Source organism: Colletotrichum gloeosporioides, assembly GCF_011800055.1.
Source record: "Colletotrichum gloeosporioides strain Lc1 chromosome Unknown consensus_27, whole genome shotgun sequence".
Lineage (NCBI taxonomy): Eukaryota > Fungi > Ascomycota > Sordariomycetes > Glomerellales > Glomerellaceae > Colletotrichum > Colletotrichum gloeosporioides.
In genome coordinates, this window is record NW_025544672.1 from 589,228 (window position 1) to 614,785 (window position 25,558).

The 25,558-nt window shown below is 50.8% G+C and overlaps 9 protein-coding genes across 9 annotated transcripts; 4 read left to right on the plus strand and 5 right to left on the minus strand.

Annotated features, from left to right (window-relative positions):
• Positions 1-534: 534 nt before the first annotated feature.
• On the minus strand, positions 535-2,127 carry GCG54_00007539 (Alpha-amylase A; the record flags this gene model as incomplete). Its single annotated transcript, XM_045407519.1, has 1 exon — positions 535-2,127. The coding sequence occupies one exon, from the start codon at positions 2,125-2,127 to the stop codon at positions 535-537; it is 1,593 nt and encodes a 530-aa protein (XP_045266964.1).
• Positions 2,128-5,144: 3,017 nt separating this feature from the next.
• On the plus strand, positions 5,145-6,593 carry GCG54_00007540 (uncharacterized protein; the record flags this gene model as incomplete). Its single annotated transcript, XM_045407520.1, has 1 exon — positions 5,145-6,593. The coding sequence occupies one exon, from the start codon at positions 5,145-5,147 to the stop codon at positions 6,591-6,593; it is 1,449 nt and encodes a 482-aa protein (XP_045266965.1).
• Positions 6,594-6,788: 195 nt separating this feature from the next.
• Positions 6,789-7,697, minus strand: GCG54_00007541 (Peroxisomal multifunctional enzyme type 2; the record flags this gene model as incomplete). Its single annotated transcript, XM_045407521.1, has 1 exon — positions 6,789-7,697. One exon carries the CDS (start codon positions 7,695-7,697, stop codon positions 6,789-6,791), a length of 909 nt encoding a protein of 302 aa, XP_045266966.1.
• Positions 7,698-8,795: 1,098 nt separating this feature from the next.
• On the plus strand, positions 8,796-9,794 carry GCG54_00007542 (Short-chain dehydrogenase TIC 32; the record flags this gene model as incomplete). The annotated part of the gene is made up of 1 exon (XM_045407522.1): positions 8,796-9,794. The coding sequence occupies one exon, from the start codon at positions 8,796-8,798 to the stop codon at positions 9,792-9,794; it is 999 nt and encodes a 332-aa protein (XP_045266967.1).
• A 470-nt stretch (positions 9,795-10,264) lies between these two features.
• On the plus strand, positions 10,265-14,931 carry GCG54_00007543 (putative feruloyl esterase; the record flags this gene model as incomplete). The annotated part of the gene is made up of 4 exons (XM_045407523.1): positions 10,265-10,861; positions 10,921-11,667; positions 11,727-12,020; positions 12,829-14,931. 4 exons carry the CDS (start codon positions 10,265-10,267, stop codon positions 14,929-14,931), a joined length of 3,741 nt encoding a protein of 1,246 aa, XP_045266968.1.
• A 182-nt stretch (positions 14,932-15,113) lies between these two features.
• Positions 15,114-16,812, minus strand: GCG54_00007544 (putative sterigmatocystin biosynthesis P450 monooxygenase; the record flags this gene model as incomplete). The annotated part of the gene is made up of 4 exons (XM_045407524.1): positions 15,114-15,375; positions 15,423-16,042; positions 16,139-16,669; positions 16,744-16,812. The coding sequence occupies 4 exons, from the start codon at positions 16,810-16,812 to the stop codon at positions 15,114-15,116; spliced, it is 1,482 nt and encodes a 493-aa protein (XP_045266969.1).
• Positions 16,813-17,712: 900 nt separating this feature from the next.
• On the minus strand, positions 17,713-18,726 carry GCG54_00007545 (uncharacterized protein; the record flags this gene model as incomplete). The annotated part of the gene is made up of 3 exons (XM_045407525.1): positions 17,713-18,072; positions 18,123-18,299; positions 18,355-18,726. 3 exons carry the CDS (start codon positions 18,724-18,726, stop codon positions 17,713-17,715), a joined length of 909 nt encoding a protein of 302 aa, XP_045266970.1.
• A 664-nt stretch (positions 18,727-19,390) lies between these two features.
• On the minus strand, positions 19,391-21,227 carry GCG54_00007546 (Lactose permease; the record flags this gene model as incomplete). The annotated part of the gene is made up of 4 exons (XM_045407526.1): positions 19,391-20,033; positions 20,097-20,481; positions 20,551-20,958; positions 21,020-21,227. The coding sequence occupies 4 exons, from the start codon at positions 21,225-21,227 to the stop codon at positions 19,391-19,393; spliced, it is 1,644 nt and encodes a 547-aa protein (XP_045266971.1).
• Positions 21,228-23,107: 1,880 nt separating this feature from the next.
• Positions 23,108-25,122, plus strand: GCG54_00007547 (uncharacterized protein; the record flags this gene model as incomplete). Its single annotated transcript, XM_045407527.1, has 2 exons — positions 23,108-23,640; positions 23,718-25,122. The coding sequence occupies 2 exons, from the start codon at positions 23,108-23,110 to the stop codon at positions 25,120-25,122; spliced, it is 1,938 nt and encodes a 645-aa protein (XP_045266972.1).
• Positions 25,123-25,558: the final 436 nt, after the last annotated feature.

The following is a 25,558-nucleotide window of genomic DNA, read 5'->3' on the forward strand; positions in this document are numbered from 1 at the left end:
GCATTCACTTTAAATACTGCCCAGAGTGCGCAAGCCTTACTCGGAGGCCATCACCTCGTCTTTAGATCCTATGCAGATCACAGGTTCAAGACAAGCAGTGCGATCCTACCGCCCACACCTCAAGCTTCTGATTGGCCCATATAATGGAAGCCTGACAGTGATTGAATCCTAGAATGGGTCCACAAAACCGAAAGGCGGGTCTTTTGCAGACTCAAGCTCACTCAATGGTGGACTGAGACTTCGTTGGAGTGACCTCCCTGTTTTCCGGGAAAAGAATCATGGAGACAACGTGCGGCTTAGAGCGGCTATGCCGTGACGTGGATCAGCTGGCAGACGAACATTACGCAAGAGCTCATGCGGAATATCAATCTTATGGCTAACGGACGAACCAAGCCACAGTCACCGTGGCGAGGACAGGGACGACATATGTCACATGAGCTTTTTTGTATGAACGAGTGTTAATTAAAATTAAACATTAGACATATAACGCTTCGTATCTGAACATATCTACACAGGCATGACTACGTCTTGCACTTAAGCCATCGTCCTGGTGACAAAAGGCAGCGAGCGCTTGTTGTAGCCAGAGTTCTTGTCAACGGCAACCTTGACGGTGGCGCTGGAAAGGGGCGCCTTGACGTCGTTGCACAGGCCCTCGGCCTGGTCCTTGGGCAGGAAGACACGGGGGAGACCTCCGGCAGGCATCTGCACCCAGAGGCGGCCCTTGTCAGCAACGGTGAAGGACTCGCAGTTCACAACGTCGATGACCTCGGAGCCGATGGCGAAGAGGTGGGCGTTGCGGGCAATGGCGAACATGGCGTTGTTGGCGGCGTTGACGCCTCCGCTGGTGTACATGGAGAAGAGCTGACCCTTGCGGAAGGCGATGACACGGCTCTGGTCGTCGCTGCCGTAGGAGAAGACGGCCTGAGTACGCTCCGTGGTCAGGAAGTTGGCGTTGGCCTTGGCGGCGTGCACGCGGATCTTGTTGGCCTGCTGGAGCCAGCCGTAGAGCTCGGAGTTGATGTCGTAGCCGGCGAGCCAGAGGGCCTCGCGGTTGTTGGGGGTGGTGCTGCCGGAGAAGTGCTGCTCCTGGCCGTAGTAGATGATGGGGATGCCGTCGCGGAGCAGGGTGAAGGCGTAGAAGTTCTTGGCCAGGGCCATGTCCTTGTTGGTGTAGGGGAAGCGGGGTTGGTCGTGGTTCTCAGCGAAGGAGCCGAGGAGGGAGGGGTCGATGCTGGTCTTGGCGGCCATCTCGTTGGTGCCGGTGAAGACGACCTCGAGGTCGCTGTTCACCTTCTTGAAGGAGTCCGCGAGCTGGTGGTAGGCGCTGTAGTCCATGAAGCCGTCCATGACCTGCTGGTAGGGGGCCAGGGTGTCCAGGCTGGTGTGGCTGATCTCACCGAGGAGGAAGACGCCGGCAGCCTCCCTGAAGCCACCCACGGTGAAGAACTCGGGCTCGATCTCGAGGGCGGTGTCAACGCGGAGGCCGTCAATGTTGTACTTGGTCACGAAGTCCTTGATCCACTCGGCGTACACCTTGCGGATGTAGGCGTCCTCGGTCCTCAGGTCGGGCAGACCCTCGAGCCAGCAGATCTGCTCGGACTTCAGGTTGTTCCAGTTGATGGAGCACTCCTTGTGGTAGTACTCGGGCTTGTTGAAGGGGACGTATTTGGAGTAGTCGCCAGGGTTCTGGTTGAGACCGACGTGGTTGGGGGCGATGTCAACCATGAGGTACATGCCGCGGGCGTGGAGGGCGTCAGTGAGCTCCTTCAGGTCAGCCTCGGTGCCGAAGTGGTCGTTGAGGGAGTAGATGTCCTCAGTCCAGAAGCCGTGGTAGGCCTCTCCGGCGTTGGTGATGAATCCCTCAATGTTCTTGACGATGGGCGAGATCCAGATGGCGGTGGCACCAATGTTTTGGATGTAGTCGAGCTTGCTCGTGATGCCCTTCCAGGTACCACCGCAGTACTTGCCGATCTGGGTGTCGCACTCTGGGGCCGAGCCATCAGACGTCGCAAAACGGTCAGTGATGATCTGGTAGATGCTCTGGTTGCGCCATCCGGCGGCGTCCAAGGCAAGGGCGCCTTGAATTGCCCCAGAGGCCAACAAAGAGAGAGTCGATGTGTAGCGCATGATGAGTGACTGAAAAGATTAAGATATTATGGCACAACTTAATGACCACGAGAGGAAAAGATGAAAAGAGACAAAAATGAGAGGCAAAGAAAGTTGGGGTTGGTTAACGATTGGAGGATTATACCCGGCAGGGACCAAATGAACGACAACAGCACAAGGCAGAACGAGTGATGACCTTGAATTCAACTGCCGCAGTTGCAGATGCAAGAGAGACCAGTGAGTGCAAAAAGTGACAGCAGAATCTCGCCGATTATATTCGCGGCGACGACCACGAGGACCAGGCACAAAATGGCTCGACTCGTCGCCGTGACTGCGCCGCGATCAAGCGAGGAGGTCCCGCATCGCTGGTAATTCCCTTAAATTCCCCTGTCAACTATGGGCGGTGTTATTGGCAAGGGACGAGCGAGTTTCCAGATCGAGGGGCCGCAACCGATTCAATCCAGTCGAGGTTGTCCCTTTTGAACGAGCTTCCGGCCGCGGATCCATCCGAAGATCCACCGGCGTGTCAACCCTGACGGGTCCATGGCAACCGTTCAGGTGCACCGTGCTGCGAAACTTGAGGAAGTCCAAAGAGGATTAGGCGAGGGGAAGAGTCCGAGGAGGCCGAGCCGGGACATGGAGCAGCTTATGAGGAACAAGACATATCGCCCCAAAAGAACTGATCTCGAAACCCACGCTGATCACTCGATCTCGCAGCGAGATCTGCGCTCCTGAACAGTTCGCGCCAAAAGATGCGGCTCTTTGGCGCGAAGCTCGAATCGCGAAGTTTAGAAACGGAGAAGGTGGATTTTGACGACCAACACAGAAAGGGAAGTGGACCCGTATCCACCACCGTCCCGATTAGTCGATATTCCACTGTCCCTTAATTAATAATGTAACCCTCATTGGCTTGGCTATACGAGAACGGTCGGGGGGCTCGAGTTTGCCAGTGGGCAAGGTCGCATGTCTTCGTAAAGGGGCTCGCATTGGCTTGAGTCGCGCGACTTGGGGGTGTTTCGTCGGCATTGGCAAACATCGTTCTAGCCCATCGTGAGAACTTTTGAGCAACCAATGGGGACACCCCCGATGCGAATCCTTCGCATGGGACCAAGTTGAAATAATGATGAGTACGTTGAGTGAAGGCGCAAAAGCTGAAAATTCGTTAAACGCGTTGTGCGCAGCACTGGCCATGTTCATAATCCTTGTCCAGCGGTAACCCCGGTATATCGACACTCTCTTAAATAACATCTCCAGGTCAGGCGCGTTGCAGGTCGGGCTCTCCGTCTCCAGACTGCTAAGGTGAGCACATAACTGCACAGACACTTTTTCGCATCTGACTACATCCTATTCGCGAACATGCCATTCTGTTGGATCCCACAACGCGACTGAGTCGCGAGGTAAACAAACGACAGGCATACGCAATAAGGAGCGAAAAGCTTCTGCTAGACTGCTTAACGTCTTAATTAGACTAGATTAATCTGAAAGCCCAAAACATTGCGATTTGTTTTAGCGGCTGTTTGGGGTCGGATGGTGGATCGATGCGGGAAGTGGAATCTAGTTTATGTGTGGTTCTTTGTTCACCGAACAGTTCAAGTCCCGGACGGTACAGCAAAAGTCCTTGAATGTGCTTGGAAACTCATCAGATCATAGATACATAGCGGAGATTTTTTTAGAAATAAGACTTTGAAGGTTTTCTGATCTCCTTTCACTGGTTCCTGATATTTCGCGGCTTCAGCCCCGCCTTCACTGACAAGGAATATCGACATGAGGTACCTTACTAACGTCGGCTTTCTACAAGTATATCATGACATGTAGCATGAGCCTTTAGAACAAACTGTATACAGTCTGATTGTTTCACCTCACAGCCTGTCGATGCCGCGATCTCTCAATCGTCACGTAATCACAGCTGTTAGACACTCCCTAACTCTTTCCACCAACGCCTCTTGGATTCAAAGGGAAGAAAATGACAGAGAAAAGGCTTTCAGCGGGAAATGATAGGGGACGAAACATTTACTTGCCCAAGCAACACCGATCTTTTGTCTGTCATGCCGACAGCCTCTGCTGCATGTGAATAAACCACGTTTTCCGATTCAATGTTCTCAACAAGCGGTTACATTCACGCTCCTGAACGTGACGACCAATAGCAGCCCTGCTGATCTTCCAATCATCATGGGCTAAGGGGCACCAATCATCCTCGGAGTACGTAAGCCTGATCCGAGAAAATTCGACCAACGAACGTTGACCTGCAGCGAATTGCCCCTGTTCTCGATTGAGGGGTAGCCTAAACGCGTTGGAACGCGTCTCTCGTCGAATCCGTCATCCCTTGATCCTGTCTCAACCGTTGCCCAGTGTACGGCGTTTATGTTCCAGACCTACAATGGCGTCCTCGAACACAAATATCCATCGTTGCTACCATTGCCAGCTTCTATCGATAGAACTTGGTCATGGTCAGAATTCTCCTCCGCTGTCGTTTGATGATGTGTCTGCTGCCGCCCGTGATGGGTGTAGCTTTTTCCAGCGAAGGCTAGACATCCTCAAGCAACAAATCCCACAGGATGAAGAGTCTCCTGAAGATCTCGAAAACCTCGAAATGGAAATAAGTAACGACTGGAATGATGGCATACTCGTTGTCTCTTGCAATTGGGTGAACCAAAATGGCCGCGATATCGAAGCCTATGACGATCTTCTTGCTTACACTGACAATCGTAAGTTGATCCTTGACACTTGTAAATTTCGTCAATAACACATGTAATCTAGGCGCTCTGAAGGAAATCAGAACTAGACCTCCAGGGCAACTCCCATTCTCGAAAAAGAAAGTCCGATGGATGAGGAAGTGCATGAACAAGTGCGTACGGAGACACCCCAAATGCAAAAAGGCTAGAGCCGAGGCGATATGTTTTGAGAAACCAAAATTTCTCATCGACATAGGATGGAATGAAAATAGTGAAGCACGTCTCGTCAAAAGCTTGAATTTTCAAGGTATCACCGAGTATGCCATCCTCAGCTATTGCTGGGGGCAAGGCTGCTCTAAAGCCTACATGACTACGTCAGACAACCTGTCGGCCCGCCTCGAGACCTTGGCTATGGATGAGCTGCCTAAAACGATTAGAGATGCGGTCAGAGTCACCAGAGCTCTGGGAATCCGCTATCTATGGGTAGATGCCCTTTGCATTGAGCAGAACTTAAGCCGTTCAGCGATGAGGGACATTTTACGAAACATGCCCGATATTTACGCTGGAGCGGCTATTGTTATAGGAGCTGGGTCAGCGTCGCACTGCGATGAAGGCTTTTTGGGACCTAGGAACCTGCAATATCTTGAGTATGAACTGCCAGTCTCTCAAAGTGATGGCCTCGGAACCACCAATGACAAAATGCGCCTTGTTGAACGTGGGTTCGAAAGGAAATCGGATCCATTGTATTCGAGGGTATGGACATACCAAGAGAGCGAAGCAGCGCTGTTCTCCCTGGCTTTCGACACCGAGAAAGTGGTATGGAAATGTCAACAGTCACGTCGCGCAGACAGCGATATTGGCTATCTTTCAGACCCATACGAGGGAAACGAGACGATAACCTTTTTCGATTTGCTGATGGCGAGCAAGGAACAGGTCTGCTCATCCAATCTTGATATGTGTATAAGCAAGTACATCGAGATGTGTGCGGATTATTCAAAACGACAATGCGGCGCTTTAGATGATAAGCTCGTGGCTTTCACGTGGGCGATCGAACTGATGGCCAAGGCCACGCGGTGGGATATCTCAGAATGCAAGGCTGCATTGTGGGAAAGGGACATGCCAAGGCAGCTTCTTTTCTGTCGCCGCGCCACTGACAAACCTAACATTGATACCAGGACAGACAGGCAGAATACGAGAGAAAAGACGATGATACCATCATGGTCGTGGGCGTCTAAAAGAACGCCGGTGAGATGGAAAGAACTCAACGACTGCGACTACAAAAGAGACTACACTGCCGAATATATAGCATGCGACATTGTTCCAGCAGACGTTTCGGATCCTTCGGGTGCAATCACGGGAAAGCAATTAACGTTGAGGGGAAATGTCCGTACGGCTTTGTGGAACGGTCTTGCGTTCATGGCACATGATGTGTCACAAGCCGGCGGACAGCCGACCTCAAGACAACGTAGTCAGTCGCCCACTGTCCGGTCTGCAGACGCTTCACAGAGAGAAGGAAGAGGAGATGCAAAAAGTAAACTTGACTTAGCTACGTCTTCGTGCCGGCGACGCGACCCACTTCTTTCTAGGTTGATAGTAGAGGTCACTTGGGACTGTCTATGGGAGCCTGACAATCAAAGAGTGAAGCTCCTTGAGCTCCGCTGCACATTCATCGGGTCGGTATACTATTCTTTTGGGATCATTCTCACCTGCAACGGCCGGGACACATCGGAAAGATTAGGTTATTTCAGATTTAAGAACGCTGCCGGCATGAATTGGTTTCAAGAGCGAGACAAGAGTATAGTTAGAATTGTTTGAAGATGCCGGTGTCTTTCAAAGTTCCTAGTAGTATTTCACTGTCGAAAATGTTATCTTCTTGGAAGTTTTGCTACAATTATGGCGCACCATGTCTCAATCTCGTCCGCGCTCATCGTCAACGGTGTCAGTGAAGCCTAGTGTCGATAAACCTCCATTGCATATGGCGCGACTTTACAAGTGAGATGAGCGAATCAACTAAGCCTGAGATGCCAGCCGCTTGAAGAGCAAGCCTCCAAGCTCATTTGTGTTCGCAGGTACGACGTAGTCCTTCTCATCAACAACTTGCGACCAACTATCACGGACGTTCTCAACCCCCCACTGCCCTTCGCGAGACCCCTGGAACCCCTTGGTCTCTGCCAGAAAGATTCGACTGACAACTCGACCCTGAGCACCAATGACCTCGCCATTAGCCTTGCAATCCTCGTGTGCCAGCCATATAACAGCCCGCGCCGGGTCTTCGGCAGGCAAGTTGGCTTTCATGAACGCTTGCATCCCCGCGTCGGGGGTGTTCTTCTGGACCGCATCGGTAAATGCTGTCGTCGCCACGGAGTTAACCAGGATGCCGTGCGGTTCTCCCTCAATGGCGAGTGTCTTGGCCATGCCTACGAGGGCAAGTTTGGCAGCTGCATAAGCCGCAGATCCGGCCATTCCAAATATGGTGTGAGACGTGATCATCACGATGCGGCCATACTTCTGCTTCTGCATGTGAGGCCAGGCTGCATGGGTGAGGTTATAAGACCCTTCGACATGAACCGAGAGCATGTCTCGCAAGTCAGTGACCGTCGTTTGCTCGAACGGCTTAGGATCAAATGTTCCGGCGTTGTTGATAATGATGTCGATGCGGCCAAAAGTATCGATGGCTGTTTGGATCAAAGCCTGGGCGACTGATTCATCCGAGACGGAGCCAACGCAAATGGTGGCCTTTCCGCCCGCTTTGATGATGTCGTCGGCGGTTGCTTGTGCTGTGGTGGATGTGGTGCTGTTGACTACCACTGAAGCGCCAAGAGCTCCGAGTAGAAGGGCATGTTGGCGGCCTAGACCGCGACCAGAGCCGGTGACAATGGCGACGCGGTTATCGAAGCGGATAGAGTTGGAGGAAGACATGTTGACTTATTGATGGAGGATGGTTGAACGGATTTCAATGACAGATGGTGTGTTCAGTTGATGCTGGTTGATTGACCGAGTACGAGATGGACGACAACTGATCTTGGGGATCAACTTGGCTTTACTTATACTCTGAGTCCATTCCGTAATACAGCTTTTTGAAACGACAGGCGGACGGTTTCTTCGCCTAGTAAGCCTGTTCCGAAAGTAAGAAAGCTTCATTGAGGTGGTTTGTAATATGTCCAAGGTCGTTCACGAGTGTGATGTTGCAAGCATTACCATGAAAGGTGTGCGGACTTTCTACTGTCTAGTCTCTAGCGGAGTTTCCTTCTAAAAAGTGTTTAGGCAATATTCTCCTGTGTGTGGGTTCAGTTGGGCTTCAGCACTGACCCTGTGGTGCTGTACGTAACAGGGTTTGGCTAGTTGGGCAGATCTTCCCAAACTCAGGCAGTTGTTTCTCTGATCGGCATTCGTGCACTTTGTGTCGTGAAATTTGGGCAATAACTTGCCGAAGGATCAATCAGGCTGCCTTATTGAAAGAGCTGGCTGACGTCTCTCGATGTAATTTTGGCCAAGCTGCGACGGGAGGTTCAGAACCACGAAAGTTGCGTCTGTTATCAGGTTTCGATCGCGCCCCACTTTCACTTATACCGCCCTTGACAAAGAGCAGGCTTGAAGTAACGACTTAATTCGACACAGATGCGAATTTTGATTGCGCCCAATGAGAAAAGCTACGACGAAAGGTCAAATGTATGTCACGGAGTGTCTTATTCGTAAATCCGTTAAGTCCAAGGGACGGGAAAGTGGCGCACAGCGGAGACCGTGAAGTCCGCTACTGGGAATAGTTGCATTGACGTTAAGTCTCCGAGGGCGGCTGGATTTCACGCCGATTTGGTGGGTCCACCATCACAACCAACATCACCGGCACCGGCAAAGAGCCATGCAAGGGAAACCGACTTCAGAATGAGAATATTGAAAAGAACATAAAAGATGTTGTGCGCCTCTTCCAACAAAACTCAGTTCACCATTGCGCATCACACACTCAAGCTTCACCACAACTCCTTTCCAACCAACTATCCAATATTGCACTGCGTCAACATGGCACCCGCTTGCAATTCCAACACGACTGCTAGCGAGCTCGTAGAGTTCCATGCACCTCGAATCGCCGGAAAGACTATTCTCATCACAGGCCCCTCACCTGGAAGTCTTGGCGAGAGCTTCATCACACAAGTGGCCGCGGGCAAGCCTGGGACTGTTATTCTAGCCAGCCGGTCCGTCTCAAAGATGCAGCCTGTTGCGAGTGCCCTCAAGACCGCCCATCCGGATATCATCGTCAAGCTTCTTCCAATGGATCTCATGTCCTTCAGCAGCGTCCGCAAAGCTGCCGAGACAGTCATGTCTTGGGCCGATGTTCCTGCGATTGATCTGCTTGTCAACAATGCAGGAATTATGGCTGTGCCATATAAGCTGACAGAAGATGGTTTCGAGAGTCAATTTCAAACAAACCACCTCAGTCACTTTCTTTTTACCAACTTGATCATCAAGAAGATGCTTGCCGCCAAAGCTCCTCGGGTCGTTTTCGTGTCGAGTAATTGCCACCGCGTCGGCAACATTCGCTGGACCGACTACAACTTTAATGAGGGCAAGAACTACCAGAGGTGGTTGGCGTACGGCCAGTCGAAGACGGCCAATGCACTCACGGCCTTGGCATTGGCCAGGAAGCTCGGCGACAAGGGCCTCCTGTCCTTCGGCATGTGTCCTGGTGTGAGCTTTACCAATCTCGCAACACATGGGCTACAAGACCAAGCCGCCTTTTCGGCAGACCTGACGGAGATGGACCACATCTACGGGAACAAGTGGCTCTTTGGCATGGCCGAGATGCAGATCAAGACCTTGGATCAAGGGGCAGCTACTCATGTCTTTGCTTCTTTTGATGAGACCATCAAGGCCCAGAACGGCGCCTTTCTGTCTGACTGCCACGTTGCTGATCCTGACTTGGAGGAGGTATACTCGTGGGCGACTAGCGAGGTCGATGCGAAGAGGTTGTGGGCGTTGAGTGAGAAGCTTGTTGGTCAAGAATTCAGATTTGATGATTGATCATACAAAAGAACGGCCTTTAGACTATATGTCAGTTAGATCCATCGCATTTTAGTAAAATCTCTTCAAATGCAATGTTCGAGCTCGGCTGCTGCAGACTCAAATACCAGTGGACTCCGGAAAGAATAGGTAGTTTACGGTAAAGGTGCATATCAATCTAGTGCCACAGGCGAAAATGGCCAAATATTTGTTCTGCAAAATTTGAATTTCCTGACGATGCCAGGTATGATGCTCTAATTGTGCGTGCCGACATGGGCTACATCGGGGCCTCCGGAGTGCCGGCACGGAGCCAGCTCAATTATGGGGCCACATCCGCTCTCGTATTCGATACGGAATTTTTTGAGTGGACGAACCTCGCCGGCGCCCCTCAATCAATGGTAGATGCCCTCTCAAAATCGAGAATCTAGACAGCGGATGACAAAGAGATTAATTACATCGATCAATGCCTCATTTTACTCCATGCCGTTAGGATGAAGATCTCGGCGATCCAGTTTCTGGTGGCAGTACTTAAAGCTCTGCCAGAAGCCAGAGCATGCATGACTTGCTATCCCGACAACTTGCAGCATCCCTTTGCAACAGCAACCATGGCCGCTCTCGCCGTCAATGCCACGGGCTGCGCCTCTGCAGCGTTCACCAACATCACCCTTTTCGGAGCTCAAATCCACTCAGTTGAGGCCAATCTTGTCACCGATTACAGTTTCAATGTACCCAAGGGTTGGACATATTCACAGCCGGCTTTGGACGTGCAGAATGCCACGTTCTGCAACGTCACTGTGACTTACAGCCACACGACTGAGGATGACAACATTGTCGTTGAGGCTTGGCTGCCAACCGAAGAAAATTACAATGGCCGACTTCAGGCTGTTGGAGGTGGCGGCTGGACGGCGGGCCGCTTCATTCTCAGCTATGCTGCTATGATTAACGCGGTTGCTAGCGGCTATGCTACCGTCACTACCGATGCTGGAATCCCCACTGCTCAAAATCCAACCGACTGGCTGTTGAAGAGCCCCGGAGTTCTGGACACGAATGCGTTGCAAAACTTTGGCCAAGTCGCCATGAAAGACGAGGTGAGTTAAGTATCTGGCTCTACGTCCTGTTCCGCCGCACTGACTAATCGTCTCATCAGGCTGTCATTGTGAAGCAACTTATTTCATCTTACTACGGCCAAGAGCCTCTCTATTCCTATTGGAATGGCTGCTCCCAAGGCGGCCGCATGGGCATGAAGGTCGCGCAGCAGTACCCAGATGTCTACGACGGCATCATGGCGGCTGCTCCCGCGCTGAACTGGGCTGAGTTCTACATCAACTCTATCTGGCCCAGCTTCTACATGGAGAACACGCAACAGTTCCCTCGCGACTGCGAGCTCAACGCGCTCACTGCTCTCGGAATTGCGGCCTGTGACAGTCTAGATGGCGTGAAGGACGGCCTCATCAGCGACCCTGAAGCTTGCCGGGCCACTTTTGATCCCTTCGGCCACGTCGGCGACTCTTTCTTCTGCTCGACAACTAACACCACACTCAAAATCACTCAAGCCGCCGCCGCCGTCGCCAACGCTTCATGGACCGGACCTCGCTTCTCGAATGGAAGGTTTTTGTACGATGGTTATGAAATCGGAAGCGATCTCTCAGTCATTGCCCCGACCAGCTGCACTGGTGAGGTGTGCACCAGCGCTGGCCGTGCAAACATCCTCTTCCCCTGGCAAGCCTTCGTTACGAAAGACCCGAGCGCAACGCTTCCTAACATCACTGATGGAACCTTTGACACCATCTACCGCGCCGTCAAATTGACTTTTGCTTCCAACATGGAGACCGGCGAAGTCGACCTGCGAGACTTCAGAGACGCCGGCGGAAAGCTGATGACTTACCACGGACTTGTAAGTTGCCTAATTGTCGTATTTGACCTTTGCATCTGCGGTGATACTGACCGTTCCAGGCCGATCAAAGCATCTCTCCGGGAGGCACACTTCGCTACTACAACAAGGTCGCAGACTTTGTCGGGAACGTCACGTCGTTCTACAAGTACTATCGCGTGCCCGGTCTTGAGCACTGCTGGGGAGGCAACGGCGGCCAACCGGAACATATGTTTTCCCAGCTTCGAGCTTGGGTTGAGAATGGCACCGAACCCCAATCCTCCCCAGTCGTTGTGACAACCTCCAACAACACTGCCCAGCAGCAGATCCTGTGTCCTTACCCTCAGAAGGCCACCATGAATACTTCTTGCGCTACTGTCAACTCCACGCTCTGCTGGTCTTGCTCCGAGTAATTGTGCTGAGACTAAGCAATCCTCAAAAATACTGCAACATACATTTGTGGTAAACAGCTCTCAAAGCTGTCTCCATCGTCTGCTTCACTTCTACCACCGCTAATAGTCTTTCTAATGATTTTAATGTCAATAAAACCTAGTCTTGTTGTCTCAACTAATTCAATTGCTTGGATTGCAGCATGAAAGGCGACTTTGCTCGCTACCAGTGTCGTTCTTGACATCTCAAAGCAATTGTCTCTTGCTCGTGTGACTCCCCATGGCAAGTTCAATGATGAATTGCAACATTGAGATCTGCCCATTTGCAAATCCCAAAGCCAACTTTCGGATTCGTAAGACTTGTGATTGTGGAACCCAGCACCGTTTGTTGTCATCGTCTGTTTCTTCAGCAAAGCGACTCACTCGTATTCCCAGTGCATAAGAACCCTTGGCACGAAAGATTGGCGGTCTCGTCGGCATCCCTGCGCCGATTCAATGATCATCGTTGCGTGACGTTACTATCGCACAACATGCATTGTTACATCAATATCCCAGCTGGTTGTGCGGGGTCTCTCTTATCTAGGTTAAATGACGTGAGGGGAACCCCGAGAAACGAGAGAGATCAGACGCAATACAAGTAGTGCTGATCTGTCAAAATGCCGACCGACCACACCTTTTTCGAATACAGTTGCCAATCGGAGTTTCGTTGAGCTGTGACGGCACTGCATCAAATCCAATGGTTGTTGGAATCATCGCGGCGCTTCTGTGCGCTCCGGCACTGACCTGGGGACTTCAGCTTCTCCCGCCCCCACTCCGAACATCGGTATCGGCGGACACCGGAGCGGTGTGGTCCTCAGCGACAAGCTCGAAGACTATTTTCATTGAACATGAGCTTGCCAGCAAGACCGATATCGACGGCCTCACATTAATTCCCCCCAGTGGTCTCGACTTTGCCACGCTCTTTCGAGAGGACATCAGCAAGCTTACAGGCGAGAACTGGACTTTGCAGCGTGTGGATCGCATCGCCAATGTCAACGCCAGCGGTATTCTTCTCGGCTCCTTCACCGGCAACAGATCTGCGATCACCTATCAAAACGGAAAGTCCACATCGGAAGGCTATGAGCTGAACGTGTCCCCTACCGCCGCAGTTATCGGTGGCACTGGAGCCCGGGGTATGTGGTGGGGAACAAGAACACTCCTACAGCTTCTCGTTGCCCATAACGGAAGCCTTCCTGTGGGAACGACGATTGATGCACCGGCCTACGAGACACGCGGCTTCATGCTCGACGCCGGGCGCAAGTGGTATGCACCAGGATTCTTGAAAGAGTTGTGCAGCTACGCGTCATTCTTCAAGTTGAGCGAGTTTCACTACCATCTCTCCGACAACTACCCGCTCAATCGCGGAAAGAACGAATCATGGCAAGACGTCTACTCGCACTTCTCATTGAGACCCGAGGACGAGTCGCTGCTACCCATTCTGCACGGCCGCGAGAATGAGACCCTGAGCCGAGAGGACTTTGCCGATCTGCAAAGCCATTGCGCTGCAAGGGGTGTCACTGTCATTCCCGAGATTGAGGCACCTGGCCACTGCCTGTATCTGACAAAGTGGAAGCCAGAGCTATCTCTGACAAAGCGCGACTTACTCAACCTTTCGCATCCGGACACTATCCCAACGGTGAAGCGCATCTGGTCTGAGTTTCTCCCTTGGTTCGAGACCAAGGAGGTCCATGTGGGCGCGGACGAGTACGACGCTACGCTCGCTGACGACTACATCGGCTTTGTAAACGAGATGTCAGAATTCATCAACTCCACAACCGGCAAAACAATTCGCATCTGGGGAACAGAAGAGCCCTCTGAGAATCTCACCATCTCGAAAGACGTCATTATCCAACATTGGCAATACGGGCAGTCGGACCCAGTGCTCCTTGCCAACACTGGATACGAAATCATCAACTCGGAAGATTGGTGGGCATACATGTCCATCAAGAACGATCACATGCCCATTCTTCCGGCTAGATACCCACAGTTCTTTAACGAGAGCCGTGTGCTCAACTTCGCCGATGAGTCGGGCTGGCAATGGACACCGGCCGATTACAACCCATTCAACAAGACTGAGCAGTTACCGGACGCGTCTCCAGATAATAAAGGTGCTATTTTGGCAGCATGGAATGATAACGGGCCAGACGCATCTACTCAGCTTGAGGCATACTACGCAATGCGTCGAGGAATTGCACTAGTTGGAGCGCGATCCTGGTCTGGCAGCCGTGGCCTGAAGCTTGTGGACAACGAAGTCTCATCCACCATCGATGTATTTTCGCCTCTTGCACCTGGGCAGAATCTGGACCGAACTCTACCACCCACCGGACACACTAAATCCCTCGTCTCGTGGAGTCGCTCTGAACAAGACGTTGCGGAAGTACATCTTGGAAAAGGAAGTAAGGGAATGAACTATACCCTTACACTCAACGCGACGGGCCCTTTCACTCTCTCAGGCCCAGACAATACACTATCGCTTAGAAACGATGGAAGCCTTGTTTTCAACGCGGATGGCTATCTGTACCCGCTCCGATCTGTCAGTGTGACGGATGCGCTCGAGCTTGACCCCGGCCATCCGGGACGCATTTGGGTGAATGTGACCACCTCAACACATGATCCGGTGACGGTGTCGACACTCCCAGCAGAGATCACGATTGAGACGGATGTCTTGCATGGCAGCGTAGCGTGGATAAACGGGGTGTTTGCCGGACGATTTGAAGTATTCGTCTACGGCGGTCGCAATACCCAGTTCAGCTGGAGCCAAATGGCCTTTGTTGCTCCGCTTGACAATGTTACAGAGTCGGGACTTCAAAGTCTTGTTGTGAGGGAGCTCCAGACGAATAGCACTAGCTATCGGAGGTGAAAGGGGTACATAGAGAAGTGCTTTACTGCTCTTGCTAAAATCTCGACAGCCTAGGCCAAACCTTAATACGACAGTTCATGTTATGGCATGATTCGAGAGTGTCTCATATCTGGAGAAGAACGGCTTCTATTATTTGAAATGTTTTACAGCGATTGCTAGGTTGCCGAAGTCACGGCCTTTTCTCAAGCGTCCAGTGTGACATCACACTGGTGTCCAACCGGTGCAATGATGAAGAAGTTCTCCATATCCATCATCGACTCTTTCATGGATGCCGAAAGCTTCAGACCTGTACATTTCCTGAACAACAATGCGGCACCCATCCTGAGCTCCATGCGAGCTAGGTGAAGTCCAACGCACACACGTGTGCCCGCGCCAAAAGGGCAGAATGTGCTCTTTTGCAAGGGGCCGAGCCCAGCTGGGCTTAGCCATCTTGTCTCGTCAAACCTTAACTTGTTAGCATTTGCACCCCTAATCTGCTGTCAATGACTTACTTGAGAGGTTCGGGCCAGATCTCGGCGTTCCGATGGAGAGTGAAGGCTTGTGTCTCAACCTGGAAACCCCCAGGGATGAAGTAGCCACCTAGTGTTGTGCCTTTTGACGGGACTACTCGTGACAGATTGCTTGGTAAAGCGGTGTAGAGCCGCAAAGTCTCCTCAACAACCGCGTTCAGAAGGGGTAACTTTTCCAGGAAAGCATCTTCTAGCAGCAATGACTCCTCAACAGCCGCTACCTCCTCTTCCAGTCGAGCTTGGAGATCAGGTCTCCTGAGCACAGCCCAGACAAGGTAGGTTAGCGTCGATGATGTAGTGTCAGCACCTGCGAATATAAAGTTGTTGGCTTCAATCCTGATATCTTGCGGCGTAAGATCTACTTTCTCGTTCGCGTCGCATTCGGCCAGCATATTTGCGAAGATGTTTGCTTTGTTGTCTCTATGTCTCATCAAATTGGAGACGGCCTTGCCGCCATATTCGCTGACTTTATTGCCGGAGTTGAGAACCCTCTGCAATGCTTTGATGGGGATGTATCCAGAGATTTTGTGGAGCCAGGGCAACTCATAGCTGAGTGTTGCGCTGATCGCGGCCATGTGGAGGGTTTCGATGTAGTCGTTTTTCTGTTATTCATTAGCCAGCGAACTCAAAAGTCTCAATGATTGATCGCGTGGAGACTGTTGTAGTTGCCAGTAACATTAAAGCTGCGTGTAACTGACCTTGCCGCTCTCGAGAAGCTCGAAGGACTCTCCAAATGCCAGCTGACCGATCACATCCGAGGCCATGAGAAGCCACCAGTGGAGGACGTCCGCGGAACCATTCAGTGCCTCGGCCTTGATTCTGTCAACAGCTTTGACCACCTTTTCTCTGACGACCGATTCGCAATTTTGTCGAATGTTGACGGTGGAGAAAGCGCGAGCGAACAACTTGCGTCGTGCTGCGTGTCTTTTCGTGTCTGTCATGGCGAAGACTCCGATCCCAATGCCGGATCCACCGGAGAAGTCCTCATACCACTGGGTCTTAACGAAACCAGACCCAATACGGTGGATGGCGGTAAATCCTTCGGGGTCTGCAACAGCAACTTGGAACGGCGATATCCTGACGATAGGTCCGTAGCGGGAATGCAGAGCATGCACGTAGTGAATCCGGCAGCCGCTCATGGTCTTGTATTTCAAGACATAATGTGTGAATCTAGGGTACCATGGCCCAGGAATGTGGCTCAAGGGATTACACAAGCCCAAGAATAGTAACTGGACGTATAGTCAGATCATCATTCTAGTCAAAACCCTCTTGCTTATCGAGACTTTGTGCTTTCTGAACTCACTCGAATTATTGCGAATGTGGTAAGGCCTATGCACGCCCAAGGGAGCATGCCAGTTCCGATGACGTGCATTGTGAAGACTCGGTGCTGAGGTTAAGGCGATAAAGTCACAAAGCGAGGAGTATTTTCCAGGATGTGAGTTCCCTTTCAACATATACGTAAAGAAATGGGAGAATCTTTAGCCCATGCTCTGACTGATTTCACTGGCACTTTCGGCGCCGGACTCGCAAGTAAAGCCGTAAGCAGATACCCCAGATAATACCCTAAGAGACGTTCTGAAACGGGGTCAAATTCTCAAAACACGGATAATTGATCAGTCGCGCGATTCAAAATTCGCGGGATGTAACTCGTGGACGGGAAGTCTACCTTGATCTTCGCGTGATCACCTGCAGCCGCTCGCTTTAGTTCCAACTGCATCCATCCCAAGGGTGAAGGCTAGCCAATCAATGTCAATGTGATGGTTTCATTGACCAACCAAAATGAAGATTGCAGGTGGAAAACAGGGATCGCCTATTTCCTGGGTTACGTCAAAATGGGACGAGGCGAACTATTTCGGGGTCCGGAAGCTACAGCTCATAGCCGGTGGGAGGGGAACCGCTCCAATTCCAACTTGTCTACAAATTCTGCAGGGCAACGTAGCAAACAGAGTTTACGGATAGGATAGTTAACGCATCAAAAGGTCGTTTTGAGATTTCTCAGCTCATTGGATGACTAGACATACTTAGAGTACCTAGTAAATCAACCTGCTTTCTCATCGTCGACTTCGAAGTTCACTGACGGCGTAGGTCAACCAGCCCATCCCTCCGGCCGCTAGGCCTCCCACAATAGGTATGACAGTAATTCGTTGTTCTTCTGACCGCTTCGCAATTCGGACGAATACGGACGGCATCGGACATTTTGCCAATGGCCGACATTCATTGCAACGCTTCGGACATGTTGTATTGCGAAGGTCTGGCGAGACGATCATGACGCTCATATATGTGGTGCGAGCATCTCCCGCAACTCTTCCTCCAAGCTGGTATGACATCTTATCGAGTCTTTGCCATCTTCATAATCTTGAGCCATTACTCCACCAGGCAGCTGTGCTTTGATGAACTTGACAAACTCGGGCAGATAGACTTCCGGGATCTGCTTGCCCCAGTACTCCGCAAGTCCAGCCTCGGGGACCAGAACCATTTCGCCTTTTCTTCCGGTAACGACCTCAAGAGCTTCTTTTACATCGAGTGGGCTGTAGTGCTGGGGGCCAAAAAGTCTCACGTCTCGCTTACTTGGGTCGATCGCGTCGGCAAGAAGCGTCTCGGCGCAATATTGGCCAATATCCTTGGTGCTAAGCTTCGAGACCGTCAGCGAATACTCTCGTGCGCTGGACGTTATGAGCTTACCATGGGAATCTCCCAGTCTGCTGGTGAGAATGGCGACTCGAACCTCGGCGGGTCTTCTTGCATGGTCTTCAGGGCCTCTTTCCAAACATGAAAATAGTAACCTGGTCGGACAATGATAACCTCTGGTGCCGCATCTCTAAGAATGTAGTCCGCGATGTTGTTGAGTTTGAGTGTGCCCTTGATACATGGTCAGTGACTGCCGCATCGTGGTTTTGCTCCAGTCAAGACTCACAATTTTCTCTGGTTCATGCTGGGCACCTAACGCCGATTGGATGACCAATCTCTTGACACTTCGAGACTCTTTCAGTGCGTTTGCAACAAAGTTGGCCGTCTTCTGAGCGAATTCTTCTTGGTCAGTTCCATCCCAGGTTGGTGGTGGAATGTAAAGCACGGCATCTGAGTCGGTGAAGTCGAGACCTTTCCCAATGGCAATGTCTCCTTGAACCGCTTGAAAGTTGGGGAGACTGGTAAATTCGACGGGCGCTTTCGTGGTGTCTCGGTAGATTCCGCGGACAAACGGTTTTGATTCCGACCGAAGTAAGAATCGAATGGTGTGTCTACCTGCCTGTGTCGATGCAGGCAGAACGGTAATGCGAGAAGGCATGGCGAATGAAATTGAATGAAGGCCTATACTTTTGGATACAAGCTCAGTTCGACATGAGGGAACATTTTGACTGGCGCAGTTGGCTTTTATACTTATTCCAACGATGGCGGAGTTTGAAACATTTCATGGGACGCCTTTTGCTCATGAGTGTCAGTTGGAGTAGCTTAGAAATGCTGGTTCACTAGATTGGCGAAGGATCAGTGCAATCACCCCATGAGGCAGTGCTATTTCCGTGGATTAGAGGCCCCTTCGCTACGTTCTGACCACCGATTTCCGACTGCATATCTTGGCGGTTGGAAATCAGAAGCGGAATTCAAAAGCCGCTTACTTCCAAGACCCTAGCGGCTTATGCCCTGTAATACAAGCGCCCAAGTAAACTTTGTACTAGTTGTGATGACTAAAGGCGTGCACCTACCCCGGTCCTAATGATGAATGGTTAATACATATCTTGGGCGCTACGTCTGATATTTTGAAGGTTTTGTATAGCCCCAAGACCAAGAATAATTTCTCTATGACAACTGAAAAAAAAGCATACGTGATACAGTAAGTTTCCAATGATAATGTCTGAGAATTCGTATCGAGTGAAATTGGCGAGCAGAATGAGGTGGAATGCTCTATAAATAACTGAGATTCTGTCAAGTCATTCCAGCGGCTACAATCAAGCTTAAACTTCGTCCTTTACCTTTACTCCTCCGCTGTCGACAAGCACCCGGGTCTTTTGAAGACTTCGTTTGACCGGCTTTGGATCGTTGAATATCTCCTCGATCTCTTCCAGAGTCCGCTCCTTCGTCTCCACACAGGCCATGTACATCAGTACTAGATGGACGAAGTGAAGGACAAGAAAAATAGTGTAAGTCTTCCAGCCAATATGCTTTAGAGATACGGAAGTTCCATATGTGTTGATGAAACTGGCAACTCCCGAAATGAATCCCTTGACACCCATACCCTTCGCGCGGATCTCATTATTGAGGATCTCGGATGGGTACAGGGCTTGCAGGGGCGTCCAGCAAAATGACCAGAAAATGCCGTAGAGGAAGATCATTGCAATGAAAGAATATGCTTGCGATGTGGGGAGGGAGCCTTCCTCGCTGTTCTCTGCCCTGGCTGCGAGCACATTGATCGGGATGTAGACCAAGCCGGTGAGAAACGTGCCCCACAAGAAAAGAGGACGACGGCCAACTTTGTCAACAAAGAAGGATCCACAGAGACCACCCACGAAAGAAGTGACTGTGTTGAGTCCGTTGAGAAGCAATTGGCGGCGTGAGTCTGTAATACCGATGCCTCTGACCATGGCGGGGAGGTAGTACCTGGTGGAGTTGGTTTAGCTAGTGCACCTCTCTTGGAAACATTGAAGTCGGGTCTCTACTCACGAGATGACGGCCCCACCTATGAATTGCGCAAAGACTGCAACTAGCATTACAAGCCACATGCGGTAACGGTTTGGACGATTGTTGACGAGAATCTTGTAGTTCCAATTGTGGTTATTCATTTCCTGTTCACGCTCGAGTGACTCTTGGATTTCATCAATCTCAAGCTTGACCAGGGCCGAGTTTGGGTTCTTGTTGCCGTGATACTTGGTCAAGATTGATTTTGCTCTCTCGGTCTTTCCCTGGGACCATAGCCATCGAGGACTCTCGGGGAGGAACCAGGCAAGGGACACCACAATAGTGGCTGGAGTAAGCTGTACGATGTATGGAATGCGCCATGACCAATCGTTGGGGATGAAGTTTGTGCCGTAGCATGTCCATGCAGCGACTGCGTCCAAGATGTCAGAAAATGTATCCCGAAATTCGGACGGACGATCTAGATTGGCAAGGTACTTACTATTCGCGCCGATGTACCAGCCAAGAACGTTGTACAAGCCACCAGCGAGACCGCGCCAAGTTGGGTAGGCAATCTCGACGAGGAATACGGGCGCAGAAGTTGCGCACATCGGAGTTCCAATACCAACAATAAAGCGGCCGACGAAAAACTGGGGGAGCTGATAACTGCTCGCCTGAAGGACGGAACCGAGGATGATTGACGTGGCCCCAGAGAACATGCAGGCTCGACGGCCCCATCGGTCCATGATATAGCCGCACGCGAGACTACCCACAATGTTTCCAACGGTGTAGATGGAAAACACTGCACCGTTAAGCTCGCCAGTCAAGCCAATCTTGAAGCGGTCTTGGAAGGGGTCCATCGCGTTGATAGCGCTCATGACTGAGCCATCATAGCCATTCATGACGCCATCTGAAGTTGTCCCGTTAGCTCAGACACCAGATAGATCCGCCGACCAATTTCTGCGACTTACTCAGAACGCAAAGTGCCATCATGGCGTACAATGTCATCTGCGTTGCTGACTTGTAGTCGGGCTTATCTTTGGCGATAGCATCAGCGAGCGCAACCGACTGGACATTTACTTGCTTCACATGGCGATTGTTGAGGTCGCCCTTCTCGGCTTCCACCGCAGAGGTAGTTGCCTCGACGTGATGCTCCGTAGTTGACGTATGCTTCTCCATGATTACCTCCGGTTGTTGAGCTCTGTCAACGCAAAAACAGTCATGGCTGCGATGGCCCACCCCGCAGTCTTTATATCGTCGTCTGCAAAACGTCCAACCACCGCCGAGACGGTATCTACGGACTTTGCACCAACAAAAACGCCTTTTGAGGAACGGATAAGCCCAAGCCAAGGCCCCCGGTGGGGTGAATTGTCTAGACTCTGCAAACCCTGGTCTTCCCCAGAACCCCGCATGCACCTCATCGCGTCATCTTTGGGCCTTCCTGCGGGTTCGGGGGATCTCAACACGGTGTCATGCACATATCACCGCTTGCCAAGGCGGAACTGTAAAATGCCGCTCTGATTTTGGGTGGTTGGCTGGTCTCCTGACACCCACAAGCTACAGAAAACCCCGGGAGGAGGGACGGCAATAGGATATACGGCAAGTCAACCGAGCGACTTTGAATAATTTGGTCAAGTAGGGGCACTGAAATCAATTACGACCATGACCTACAGCCGAGCATTCTCCGAGTGTGCTCTGACTCATCATGGCATAAAGCAAGCCGTAAAAGCCGAATTCAGTGACGATTACAACATGACTGCGGAATAACCATGTATATTGCTCTACTAAGTTAGTCAATCACCACGCTTGGAGAGGCCCAAATACGGCATGGTTCATTGGTGGTCAAGTTGCAAACTGCCCGTGTCCCGTTCACACATGTGACATGACAAGGAGCGTATAGCGAAATACAAGATTATGATCTGTAGAGATATTGACGGCGGAATAACGACTCCGGGGATGATAACGGAGATGGCCAAATAGGAAAGGTGTCTGTCACGATGGAATGTCTCATTTACTTCAGGCTACTCATTCTAGACCTCCGCACAAATGCTTCGCATGGGACTTTACATACAGCTCATTTCCGATTTACTCCGACTTCGGCATAGTTGGAACGTTTGAAAATCCGGCTTGGGTAAGGCCCTCACTTCTAGTGGAGATCATTTGCGTCTCTTTCCAAACCCCCGTCTTTGGGACTGAACTAATGCACTGGGCACATCAGGGAAAGCGGGTCAGATCCGATTTCAGTTGAGATTGTCCAGACGAGGCGTTGCGACAAGCCTGCCATCATTCCTCGACTGATGTCTCAACTCTAACTATCGCGCTTATCCCCAATTAGGACTTCGATTCCGGTTGGAGACACGCGAGCTTTCAAATAATGCAAGTGATTCTCAAGCCTCAATGGCAATCGGGCCGCACCGTGTAAATGAGTGCCGACAACCAAAGCGACGATTAGGCCTGTCTAGATGCTTCGCTCGGGCCAATGATATCAATGATACACAACCGAATCCAAGTTTACTTATGAGAGCAACCCGCCACTCATGACGTTCGCAAGCCGCTAATCACAAGACCCCTATATTTCACCGTGTTTCACTACGTGATCGAGGCTGAGACGGATCTCCTGAAAACACATTTGCCAAGTGAGAATTGCCGGACGAGCGGCTCAAAGCAGCAAGAGTACTGTGAAATAAGTACAAGCACCGGTTTCCCATCGTGGAAGATGCATGATAGATTGAGCTGAGCGATAGCTTGTTCAATGTGCCACATAAGCAGAACTAGAAAATGTCGCAAGACGAAATCAACAAATAATGCTTGGCACAAATAGGCATTTGACCGTGTTCAGCTGGATTCCAAAAGGGGAGTTCGCGTCCATCGGTGAAGCTGAAGATGGACTTCACTAATCGAATCTCGTCACTAACGTTGGCCAGCTACGGTAGGGAAAGCAAATTTATCGTATAAGATTACTCCCCAAATCCTCCACTGGTTTGATTGGAGATACGTCTTGACCGCATCAACAACAGCGACTTGCGGGAGCTGGTTTTCGTTTTCCCTCCACTTGAACAATGCACAGCATGTCACACAACAATGTCAATGTGACCTCCCGTGAGCAGCGCGACTCTGCGGCATCAACTGTTGTAGCCGATAATGCGTACACGATCGATAAAAAGGTCAGCACGACACACGTTCATCCTCAGTTTCCAACTGAGGACTACCATCATACAACCAGGCCGCCATCTATAGGCTACACGCTTGTCAGCGCATGGTGGAGTCTGGAGCTTGCATCCACCGCCATTTCTGTTGGCTTCTTTGCAACGTACTGGTGGCTTTTGGCATACTATGACGGAAAGCCTGTAAGCCATTGGCATGGCCCACAGGCTCGGCTCTCCCCGCTCAAGAATCTTCCAGCAGCTGCTGCAATTGTCATGACCGCATTTAGGGTCTTTCTGAGTTATCCTATTGCAGCAGCGATGGGCCAACTGAAATGGCATCACTTCGCACGGCCGTGGCCCAGACCGGTTGCAGATCTGCAAGCTTTTGACGCTGCATCTCGAGGCACATTTGGATCTGCCAGGCTGCTTCTCTCTAAAAATGTTTTGTGAGTCAATCACGTCGATTGGAAAACCGCGATCCGTGGCAAATAAATGATACCAAATTTGCTGATTCCTCTTGCAGTCACTCTTTCAATATCTCTCTTGGCTGCATTCTACTACTCGGGACCCAGGGGTTACAGACCTTGGGCCAGAGCGCGATTATACAACACGGCGGCACATTCAACCAATCGGAAGTCCCTAGTGTTTTAAACGCAAGGATTCCGTTCTGTAAACTCTACAGTGTCTCAGAAAGTCCCGACATACCTCATATTAACATCAATGGTACGAACCAAGAATACGTAGATGCGGACCCACATATGCAGGCGGCGCTGCTCGCCGCATGGTCTCGCATGTGGAAGCCGAAGGTCTCCGGAAAGCTGAGAGAGCAACAAGTCACCACCATACCAGCTATTTGCTCTACGAAAACCTGTTTATGGGAAAACATCACTACTATTTCCGTCGATTACCAATGTACTAATGCATCAGTCGTTATCGATCCCGAAGGCTTTGCGGTTTCCAATCAAGCCAATATAACCAATCGTGTCAGATTGCCGCACTCGAACGGATCATTTGCGTATGCCCAGATACGTCTACAACCAAGTCTGACCATTCCCAATACCAGTGCTTTCGTATCTACATACTCCAATGGCCCGGCACTTATTGGTCATTTGGCAGCCATTGCCGAGAGCAGCGACGGTGGATTTGAAGCGGCCGAATGCGCTTTCAGATGGTCAGTGGCTACGTGGGGCTCTAGCACTTATAATGACGACAACCTCTCGCTTGAACAAGGTAACCCGACGGGCTACTACGACCTCTTGACTAGCCTGCCTACGGGTAGAGAGAAGTACATCGTCATCGAGGCTCCTTGCAACGTTGGCCATAACCTAACAAGCAATGAAGATCCAGGTGGCAACAAATGTCGATACACTATCACGCACCAAGCACATGAGGGACTTCGCAATTTTCTTGTGCGTGTGCTAGACGGTTCTACATACCGACTCAAATCAAAAACACAAAATATATTCCGATCCGACAACACTATATTCAACACTTTCCAAGCGTCATGGCAGGTGCATTCCCCGAGTCCTGGAGCATATACTTCCCTAAACTTGAGTATGGACGGCTATGCTCGCCAGATTGGCCGTGGAGTAGGCGCTGCGTTAAGGGCTTTGTCTAATGACACGGTAGCAGGGCAGGTTGTCAAGGATGAACAAATCTTCAGCATCAACAAACGCTACGTAGCCTACCCAGGCTGTATGCTAGGTCTGACAATCTATCTATTAGCTTATGCTATGTGGCGGACGAAAGGGGAGCCTACTTGGAAGACTTCTTTACTTCCATTTCTGTATCATGGCTTCGAGCTTCCGGCAACCGAGCCAGGTTATCATTGCCGGAACTTAGCATGGATGGAGGAAGCAAGTAAACAGAAGCAAGTAGTTTTGCGCGATGATGGCGACGGGTTAGGTCTGAAGCTGAGAAACTGCTAGTTGATCGTGTCATGAATCATGTACCACCCTAAACGCCCTCGCTGTTCATGCATCATATTCATGGCAACATGCGGGTATATCTGCAGCACTGATAGAGACATGACAAGAGTGACATGTAGCCAATTTCATGTTGAGCAATAGAACGTGGCTTAATATCTAGCTCACTCAGGATCTAGCCCGGCGAATAAAATCTTCGGAGGGAGAGTGCAGGTGAAGATGGAAGTCGCACATGTCTCGTTGGGTGATGTGACGAATTCTATGATATTGAAATATGGAGTTTGCTACGATGAATTGCGATTCGACTGGATGCGTGGAGAAGGCGGGAAAACTAATGCAGGGTGTTACTCAAGTTTTGTAACTTCTAAGGTAGCGGTACTAAAATCTTCGAAATGGAATGGGCTCAGAGAGACCCAGTAAATTCATTATCAACCTCAAA